This window comes from Phocoena phocoena, chromosome 2, assembly GCF_963924675.1.
Source record: "Phocoena phocoena chromosome 2, mPhoPho1.1, whole genome shotgun sequence".
Lineage (NCBI taxonomy): Eukaryota > Metazoa > Chordata > Mammalia > Artiodactyla > Phocoenidae > Phocoena > Phocoena phocoena.
Window position 1 is genome coordinate 29,955,761 of NC_089220.1, and position 11,237 is coordinate 29,966,997.

At 39.0% G+C, this 11,237-nt stretch overlaps 1 protein-coding gene across 1 annotated transcript in view; it reads right to left on the minus strand.

Annotated features, from left to right (window-relative positions):
* Positions 1–10,210, minus strand: part of RGS6 (regulator of G protein signaling 6) — a 537,436-nt gene extending 527,226 nt beyond the window's left edge. Inside the window, 1 exon segment of the mRNA XM_065871495.1 lies at positions 10,118–10,210. Coding sequence (XP_065727567.1) covers positions 10,118–10,201 — 84 coding nt within the window. The 5' untranslated portion in view covers positions 10,202–10,210.
* Between the last annotated feature and the right edge of the window lie 1,027 nt (positions 10,211–11,237).

The window sequence follows — 11,237 nt, forward strand, 5'->3', positions numbered from 1 at the left end:
TACCCCAGTGACTGGTGCCACCAGTCACCCAACTACCCAGGCCCAAATCCTAGTCATCAGCCCCGAATCCTTCTCTCTCACCCTCCAAGTCAATTCTACTTTCTAAATATACTGAAAGTCTCTCATGTTCTTCATCTCTACCACTGCCACCCTAAACCAATAAACCACTAAGGAAATGTCTTTTCTAAAACATTTTAAGAGCAAACTGAGGCTATCAGGGACAGATCTATCTTCCTTCAAAGCCAGTGCTCTAAGGTTCTACTTCTGGCACTGGCTAAGTAAATGTTTCAGGAAAACCCTCCTGCTGAGAGAGGCTGAAAAATGTTTTGTTAATTTTGTCTGAAGGCATTGGAGCGCTACAAAGGCAGTAAGAACTTTAGACCAAGATCTGAAAAAGAAGAGAGCTAAGAAGATGAGCCTGGCAACTGGAGTTTCTTTTTCCTCTCAGGACACTGCCAATTTCTTAAGCAAAAGGCATGACAGAGAAGATGATCTGTGCTTTCGGAAGTCTCATGGAGCTCAAGGGACAACAATTGAAGGTCAGAGTCACCAAGGATGAGGAAACTGAGCGAACATCCAGGGGTTTTGTTGGGACCAGAAGAGCTTGCACCCAAGAGTAAAGGTGATCTAGAAATATACTAGCCCTAACAAGAACTAAAATCCTGCTACATATACTCTCTGTACCTGATTAGATTAAGGTAGTCTGCCCCTTGCCTAACTGATAGAAAAAAGAAACAGTTAGAAGTAAGTACCCTCTGGAGTAAGATAACATTCCCTCAGAGCCTTAAAAATTATCTCTCAATGGTAGTTGTATAAACAATGTGCAGAACTTAAGAAAAAAATAACTAGAAAAAAAGTTGAAGATGATATAAACAATCAAGCAAGTGATATAGATTTTGAAGTATCAGGTACTAACTTAATAACTATGATTAATATGTTTAAGGAATTAAATGACAAAATAGAGAATTTTAGCAGGAAACTGGAAACTATCAAAAGGAATTCAATGGAAATTTTAGAACTTAAATAGTAATAACTAATGTTATAAATTCAATTGGATGGATTTAACCACAGATTAGATACTGTTAAGGAAAAAATTTGTAAACTGGAGGTTAGGTCAGTAGAAAACATCCATATTGAAACACTGAGGAATAAAAAAATACAGAAAAGAGCATAAAGAACATGAAACACAGAGAAAAAGTCATACTATATGAACTAGATCCCAAGAAGAGTAAAAAGAGAAAACTAGACATAAACAATGTCATAAACAATGAGAAGACATAAACATAGACATAAACAATGAGAAGATGATGGCTGAGAATTTTCCAAACACCAATCAAATAAAAAGAACTGCTATTAATTTTAAGAACAATAAGTAAAAAGAAAATAACAGCTCATAGTAAAATTGCTAAAACCAAAGTGAAAGAAACCCTAAAAGCAGTCAAAGATTAAAAAAAGAGATGACATTCAACAAAGTAACAAAACTGACAGGTAACTTCACAACAAAAACCATAGAAGCCAAGAGACAAAGAAAGTTATCATTAAAGTGTGGAAAGAAAATAACTGACAATCTAGAATTCCATACGTAGGAAAAGCACCCTCCAAGAAATGAAGATGAAACAAAGACATTTTTAGAAAAAGAGAAACAGAGAATTTATGTCCAGCAGACCTGCACTACAGAAGATACTAAAGGTAGTTCTTCAGACAAAAGAAAAATGACCCCAGATGTAAGCACAGAGGCGCAGAAAATAATTAAGGATAATGGAAACAATAATTTTTAATACATCTACATAACCATTATATTTAGCAAGTAAAAGAAAAATGATAAAGTCTTATAGGGTTTTAAAAATAAAGAACAGTCAATCTGACCATATCCCAGGATGTCAGTAACCATCTCCCTTTCAAAGCAATTATTAGGTCTACCAGAACAGAAGTTCAGTAACCTGTGGGATCATCCCAAATATGAATAATTAATTAATTAATTCCCTTTCAAGAGACATTTGATTTATTTCCATCTTTGGATATTATTCACCAAAGAGTATGGATATTCTTTTGGAATGGGTGCATGTCTATATCTGTATTTATATCTTTGTATATTTTTTCCATTCCCTCATTGCCTTTTTTCAATTTTGATTTGTATTTGCAAACTAACAGACTTTTAAAAAATAACCCTCCTACCCCCCCAATGATTTAACACATTTATTTTCCTTTCACAGACATTTATTAACTTTTAGTTTTTCTTGTTCAAAAATCCTGAGAATGGGGAATCCCCTCAGTGGCCACTCAGGTTCTCCATAGTACAAGGATACAGGAGTATCAATAGCTAGAGTAATAAACTGTCTGCCAAAGTGTAAAATCTTAGACTCTTTGAAATGAAATGAGGGGAAAAAGTTGAGAAAATGAAATGAAGCCTTAAATACACCAAAGGCTTTCAAACTAGAAAGTTATATTCAGGCAAACACATCATATTAAACCACACTGAGCTATTCTCCACACTAAAAATACCATCCCTTTCATCTGTGGACACTGATAGCACTGGTCTGGAACTTGTCTGCACTCCTGTCTCCTGTCAACCAAGATAATGGGATGGGAAGCATTTCCCCTCACAAGTTTAATCCTAGGGGAAATGGAAAATAGAACAGTTTCTTCCTAAGGCAATTAAGAACCTTCAAAATATTTAATGAAAGGAATCTTAAAAAGCAGATTGAACGATTAAGTTAGTTACCCAGAACACTCTCTGTAGTTTGTCCTTGGGAATCTTATTTAATGTTTAAAAAAAAGACAAGAAAATGAAAGACAGCCAAGATCAGAAAGTATTTGTTTTAAACATACTGACATCCCTGTGTTTTAAAATTTTACTTGGGTTAACTTTTTAAAGAAAATTAAAAAGAAAGCAAAGGAGGCTATGAAAGAATAAGCATAATAAAATGTGGATTTCTTTATTACAGATTATTAAAGCCCTGGAATGTTAGAACTGAAAGTGCTTTTGCGATCACTCAGCCTAGTTAACACTTCACTTCACAGATGACAAAACTGGACTTAATAAAACATAGAAACAACTTGTGCAGGGCCAAAAGTGAACTAGCGGGGCAGTGACAATAAGTAGCCAGATATCCTGGTCCAGTTACAGCCTCTTTCCATGACCCTCTTGATTTATCTACACACAAGAAGAGGGGAAGGCAATCCAGGTCCATGGTTATTTGGTTCAAAATTTTGTTGCCCCAGAGACCTTCAGACAACTCCCAGATATAACCTAGTGAGAGGAACCCTCTCATTCTCTCTCGTTACCGTCAGATCTGCCCTGCATCTTATCAGTCACCAAATCCTGTAGATTCTACCTCCTAAACAGCTCTCAAGCACTTCTCTTCATCTACATTATCACTGCCCCTGAGTTGGACATCATTTTTCCCTCCCATGAATTCCTATAAGGTCACCAAACTATTCTTCTGCTTCCTAATCCTACCATTTCTCTTACAGCCTCCCTCCGCAATCCCATCCTGAACACTGAACATACGACTTCCCTGATTTAAATCCTTTTGTGGAGAATTTCATTGCGAAGAGAAACGGGATCTCAGTGGATTCTCTTTGCTTCCGGGATTAGACCTATATGAGTCAGAGGCTTACCGGCAAACAGATGGCAAATAAAATATAGGACAATTCAAGGAAGGTTTATTTCAGAAAGGATCAAGTATAAAGAAGTAGCAGGGCATAGGGGAACCATGAGGGAACATTCAGGAACCTCTGACTTGTGGAAGTAGAACCCTATGGTAAATGGCTTCTAAAGTGGCACATAATGATCTCTACCTCTGGGTATTTGTGCCCTTGTATAAACCCCTCACCTTGACTGAGGGCTAGACCTGGAGACTTGCCCCTAATGAAAGGGATGGAGTGTTCCAGCCAAGATTAGGTTATAAAATCGTGTGACTCCCACTGCCAACCCCCCCACCCTCCACCTCTTCCTTGCTTACTCTGATGAAACAGGCGTCTATGTTGTGACCTACCCTATAGAGAGACACATATGAAAAGGAACTGAGAATAACCTCCAGACAACAGACAGTGAGGAACCGAGGCGATCATTCAATAACCCTCAAGGAATTGAATCCCACCAAGAACCACATGAGTGAGCCTGGATGTGGGCCTTTCCCCAGTTGAACTTTCAGGTGAACCTGCAATTCCAGCCAACATCTTGACTGTAGCTTGTGAGAGATCCTGAGCCAGAGGACCCAACTAATCTGCACTTGGATTATGGACCCACAGAAACTGTGGCAATAAATGTCGTGTTTAAGCCATTGAGTCGGGGGGTGATGTGTTATACAGCAATAGATTACTAATACAAACTGGAACCCCCACCCCAAGGCCCAAAAGGATGAGTAGAAGAAGAAAAGGGTATCTGGACCCAGAGGAGGAGAGCAGTCTGCCTAGAGAGGAGCAATGACCTTCAGTCAAGGGACACAGCCAGTGCGAGACCTTGCCAAGAGGGGGCCAGGGGAAGAAATACCCTGAACTTGCTCTTCTTCCTCCCCCGCCACCTCTCCTCAGGCTCCCATGGACCAAATTCAATTGAAAGCAGAGGTCACGGGAGCCCTGCAGATGCAGTCCACATGGTACAGTGTGCATCATATAGAGCAGGGGACTGTGGGTGCAGAGACAGAAAGAGAAGATACCTGCACAGCATCCAGACTCCTTGCCTGATGTATAAGATCTTTTATGATCTGGCCCTAATCTACCTAACCAGCTTTATTTCTCAACCTTCATCACAGAAACCTAGCTCCAGGAAAACAGCCACTGGAAGTTTCCAGAACTCAATATACATTACAACTCTGTCCCTTTGCATGTGCTAGTCCTTCTGCCTCCACAGTTTTTCTCCCATTCTCTGCAAGGTTAATTCTTATTTGTCTTTCAAGAATTAAGACAGGCCAAACCCTCTGGATGTCTTCTATGACATCATCATCCTCTCTCCTGATATGGACCTCCCAACCCTTCTGTCTCCTCCCAGACCCCTCAGTGTACCTCTATGTGCATTGCAATTGCCTAGTTATCCCATCTCTGCCCCACTGGGCAATGGGTTCTTTCAGGGAATAGTATTCATCTTGCCTTCATAGCATCTAACAGTGTCTGGCACACAAATGACACTCAATACATATTTGCTAATTAAAGAGTTTCTAATCCTCATCGCGCCTTGGTCACCAGGGTCTGCAGGTTCCCTGACTCGCAGCTGCACTGGCCTCTACAACTGCCATCAATGCATTCCAAAACAATGTCCTGTTGCTAGCTTTCTCAAAATCACTGCAGAGAAGTTCTGTGCACATTATTTAGTCCAATCCCCATCACTTTACATAAGAGGAAACGAAGCCAAAACAGTATTTTATTTATTGAGTTTATTTATTAAGTTTACCCTGTGAGTAAACAGGGTTAATTGTATCATGCTTCTTTCTATTTTATGTAGACACTAAATACATACATATTTTTTGTAAGAAGTGTTCCTTAGTTGGGAAGGAGGAAGGCAAAATAAGAAACAGAGCCAGGAAGATGAAGTTCCCCATCGAGAGAACCAAAGCAGTAAGTGATCCAGGGCTCTTGGCTCCCTGTTTGGCATCTTCCATCACATTGTACCACCTCCTGACCCTAGCCCGGGTCACGGTAAGCTACAATTTTCTCTGTCCACCTACCATTTAATTTCCCAGAGTTCTACCAAATAACATTGCCAGTCCAGGTGGAAATTTGTCAGGAGACATTACCAACACCTCTCAGAGAACCAGATAAAATCAGAAAGCAACCTACTCTTACTCAAAAGAATTCCTAGCTATAAAAGAAAGTAAACATTTCAGAACATCTTCACCCAGGAAACAAGAGCACTAGCAAGAAGAATGAAACTTGAGCATTACAAATGATCAAAGGTAACCCAAGTCACACCTCTGAGAATAATCTCGAAAACCAAACATCTGCCACGTGGTATTTTCATTATTTAATTTAACCAATGGCTTTCAGCCCCAACAATGTAGTAATGTTAGTTTGTGATTGATAACATAACAGGAGAGAGGACACCAACTGGGCTGTCGAGTTACCTGGACACAGTCACCGGTTCACTGGGAAATTGTCAAGAAACCCTCAGCAAGTTATGCATCTTCCCCATACTTTAATTTTCCCATCTATAAGATGAGGGTATTGACTAGAAAATCTCTAAGATGAAGCTACTAAAATTCCTCAATTCTAACTCCATAAGAGCCTGGTTTTTCTACATCTTGAAAGATCTGCAAATAATTACAAAATCAAAAACCCAATTCAAGACACCAACTTCCCCATGACTTTACACTGCATACTCCACCTGGATATTTTAAAAGACACTAAATAAATGTGTTTCAGACTTAGCTGGGCATCAGATTCTCTTGAGAACACTTTAAAACTCAGATTCCTAGGACCCAGCTCAGACATATTAAACACAAACAACTTGGGGGTTCTTTGAGGACCAGCATTTTTATAAAGTACCCCTAAATGATCTGATGTATAGCCAGGTTCAAATATCATCATTACACTGGGCAATTCAATGACCCCAGGATCTTTTGGATCCAGGATTAAAAAAAAAAAAAAAAAGAAAACAGAAAAAAAGGTTAACAGGTCTAGACGACAATGAATAATTAAGGCTTTCTTTTAAGTAGACTTTTAATGTGACCAACACATTTTTCATGCACACCTCCAATCCAAAATGTGAATATGAAGGATAAAAAAAACTAAATTAGAAAGTGTGCTCGAGTCAATAAATAAATCATGCCTTGGGAAAGGATAACTTCTCATAGTTAATGACATAGAACACATGAAAAGAAAATAAAGAGTATTCTGAAAAGTATAGGCTTAAGAAACCCACCCATTGGGCTTCCCTGGTGGCGCAGTGGCTGAGAGTCCGCCTGCCGATGCAGGGGATGCAGGTTCGTGCCCCGGTCCGGGAAGATCCCACATGCCGCGGAGCGGCTGGGCCCGTGAGCCATGGCCGCTGAGCCTGCGCGTCCGGAGCCTGTGCTCCGCACTGGGAGAGGCCACAACAGCGAGAGGCCCGCATACCACAAAAAACAAAAAAAAAAAACAAAACAAAAAAAGAAACCCACCCATCATTACTCATATGTCAGAAGGTTACCATCCTAAATGGCATTTAAAAGTCACAACAACATTATGGACACTTATTAGTCGGAGGTGTACTCAAAAGTTTCATTTCTCTAGATTTAGCTTTTTAAATGTCAGCATCTGAATCAACACAACATAGTCCAAGCAAAAATTTCACACTGAAAACATCTGACAAGAGAAAGAAATAACAAGCAAGAGAAAGAAAATTAAAATGAAAGCACTATTTCCACATTTTTAATGTAAATTTTTGCTGTAGAACTCTGAGAAAATGTTTGATTTTATAGCTATGTCCTTGAATAAATCATTATATAAGAGGACTTCCATAGAAAATATTTTGAATCAACCTTGGTTTCAAGATTCAATCTTTACCTATACCTTGAGGATAGTGTCCTGCAGTAGGTAAGTCTTGGTCATAGGCAGTGGTCAGTCTACAGCAGAAAACTAGGTGAATAGCCCATGTTTCAAACACAACCAGGGCCTAAGTTAGTCAAACTAACTAGGTTTAAATGATTCCAGGTCCTGGACCCATACGGGGCAATAAGTGTGCCTGCTTTCTTTCTAATAGATCTAATAGATCCAATGTCCCTTTTATACCAATTAACTAACATAGCAAATAACATGAACACATACATACCCCCCACAGATTTATCATGAGGAAGCAAGACAGATTTCCAATATAGAAACCAAATAACTAATAGTCATTTCTCTAAACAATTACAGCATTTTACAACTTTGTAGCTAAATTAAAATTTAAAAATGAAGAGCCCCCTGATACCACCTAAAAAGTTCCCACAAACCTGTAGGAAGTTTTCCCTTTCAACATAATACCAAACATTCTTGTGGGAAGGTGTTTGTATTACATGACCTTTACATTTCTTATTAACCTTTTATAATCCATTAATTTGCAATCTCCTGAATAATATAAAATATCTGCATTGTTCTCCTGTGTCATAAAAAGCAACTCACTGTATACATGCACTTTAATCACCTTATTAACAGCACTAACATTTATATATTTTATAATTTATTTCCTCTCCAAGTGTTACTATCGCTACAAGACCGAAAGATAAAAAAAAAGAAGCATTAATCATGGACCACTTCTATGCCAAGCAGGATGTAAGATGCTTTAATTACTTTATCCAAATGAATCTTCACAATAACTCCTGGAGGTACTATCCTTTCTCCCACCTTTTCCCCCTTTTCTGGATGAAGAAACAGAGACTCACAGAAGTTAAATAACCGACTCCAGGTCACACCACTAGGAAGTGGCGGAGTTGCAAGTTTAACCCAGATCTGACCCCAAACCCCATGTTCCTATGTGCTTGGCAGAGGGTCTCCTAGTTTGAGGTGGGTTAAGAAGGTAACGAACAAACGTCTCTATATTATTCTATATGCCTCACAACTTGGTTAGCCCCACTAATCTTTTTTTTCTTTACTACAACTTAATAAACATCTCTCTTAGGGATGGGTTATCTAAGCATTCTTTTTCAAAGCAAAGGATTAAGGAATTTGGTACTAAAAGCAAGATTAGTTTGAGAGCTCTGTTTTTACAAGGAAAAAAGAAAAATTCACCATATTGATCATCCAGGAATATCTAGTTCAACATTGCACATATGATTAACATAGACAGCACACAGAATCTTGCAGAATACACAGAACTCAGCAGACAACTCAAATATTTAGCGAAATGAATGAGATGAACTCATTTTCCTTATTAATATATGATACAGTTAGGCTACATTTTTACAAACGTGCAGACATCAAAAAGGTGTATGAGAAGCAGCAACTGTTTCCTCAAATTCAGCAATGCACAAATAAAACTTATGTACCATATTTCCTTCCTTTAAAACATATACTTCCCAATATTCCTATTTGAATTAATAGCACCAATGCCTTTCTATCACCCAAGGTCAAAAACCCAGTTATCTCTGACTCTTTATTCACCTTCTAATTTCATATTCATTCCGTTTCCAAGTCATTGCTAATTCAGACTCTTTAATCCCTCTGCTCAGTCCTGCTCCTTTCTGAGGGGCATTTTCCCTGCTAGATTAGGGTCCTCCTTACCTTTCTCACAGATACGGAAGCACCCCACCAAAGCCTCCAACCCACCCTCGATAACATTCCACTTGGCACACTGGTGCAAGGCTCATAATCCCGAAGAAATGTTGATCTTACAACTCCTGGCACTAAAGTTTTTGATGATTAAATTGCCTATGATCCAACATTCTAAAATCTGGCTCCATCCCAGACTCTCCTCCCCAAATCTCTCCTCCATTTACTCCATTTACTTGTAATTCATCCTCTGCCAAGCTAACTGGTTCTGGCTGCCCTTCACTTCCTCTAGCTCTTTGCCTTTGCTGAATGCATCTCACTGCCTTGAATGCTGCTCTTCACTTCTATTTTCCACAGAAGGGAATCCTACAGATCCTTTAAAACTGAGTTCAAAGGCCTCTCCTCCACAGCCCATCCCAGATCTCAGAGGCTGGAAGTAATCGCCCCCTCCTCTGAGATTATGTAACACTCTACTTGCACTTCTCTTTTGGAAATTAACACTTGGACGCTATAACAGTTATCTGTGTACATCTTATGTCTCCTACCAGCTGTAAACTGTCTAATACATACACACCTCTGTGTCCCTCCCACAGTATCTAGACCAGATCTTATCTGTACTACGGGTTTGAACACATTCAATTAATTAATGTTACACTAAGGCCTTTACGCAAAAGGACAACACGTGTCTATCTGCATTGTTCAGGCAATCTTTGGTTTAAAGAAAACTAAGCCATAGAGTGTTTTTCAAGTGTTCAATACCAAGGATGACAAGACCTAACTTCCTTGAATTTTAAAATTCGGGAATCAGAGGATATGAGAAGAAAATTATTCATTTAACATTCAAGGCCATTTAGGCAGAAAACATTTGTGGAGCCATCAACCGTCAGTCAACCGTACACAGAACACAGACACGTACACGGCAGCACCCCCAGCGTTTAAGCAGATGCCTTACTTTGCGGTAGACTATCATATTTGGAGAACTCTCCTCTGGGTCTGCAATCCCCACTGTTCTCTGATCCCCGGATCCCTGAGCCATCCTGGGTGTCTTCACTCACACTGTGAAAATAAATAAATAGACCATTAAGACAGGAAAGGATTACATAAAGAAATGCCATGCAAAGAACTAAGTATCTTTTGTCAGGTGGCATGGAAACAAAACATGATGTAATTTCTTTTTTTCCTCATTACTTTGAGCAGTATTTTTTTAAGTTGGGGATAACTGTAGTCTTATTATCCACATACATTCTTCTAATTTCAAAGCAACATGTGTTTTATTCTCAGCCCAGAATCATTCACTCTAGGGGAGATCATACACCAATCTTAAATAATCTCCTGGAGATAGATGAAGCCGCTCATTTTCATGTTGATTTTGTCTTATCAAAGCTCATTTTATGATTAATTCTATGCATTAAAATATGAATATTTTATCAAGGGATTGCAAATCAAAACCACAAGGAGATACCACTTTATACCCACTAGAATGGTTATAATAATTTTTTTAACTCAAATAAGCATTGACAAGGATGTAGGAAAATCAGAACCCTTGTACATTGTTGGTAGGAATATAAAATGGTTCAGTCACCATGGAAAACAGTTTGCTGGTCCCTCAAAAAGTTAGAATTTACCACAGAATAGAATTTACCATATAACCTTGCAATTCTACTCTTAATAACTAAAAACAGGTATTCAAACCAATATTTGAACACTAATGTCTGTCAGAGCAGCACTATTCACCGAAAAATGGAAATAACTCAATGTCCATCAACTGATGAATGGTTAAAAAAAATATGGTCTCTCTCTACCATGGAGTGTAATTCAGCCATCCAAAGTAATAAAGTACTGGGGGGGAGCTTCAAGATGGTGGAAGAGTAAGACGTGGAGATCACCTCCCTCCCCACAAATACACCAGAAACACATCTACATGTGGAACAACTCCTACAGAACACCTACTGAATGCTGGCAGAAGACCTCAGACCTCCCAAAAGGCAAGAAACTCCCCACGTACCTGGGTAGGGCAAAAGAAAAAAGGAAAAACAGAGACAAGAATACGGACAGGACCTGCTCCAGTGGGC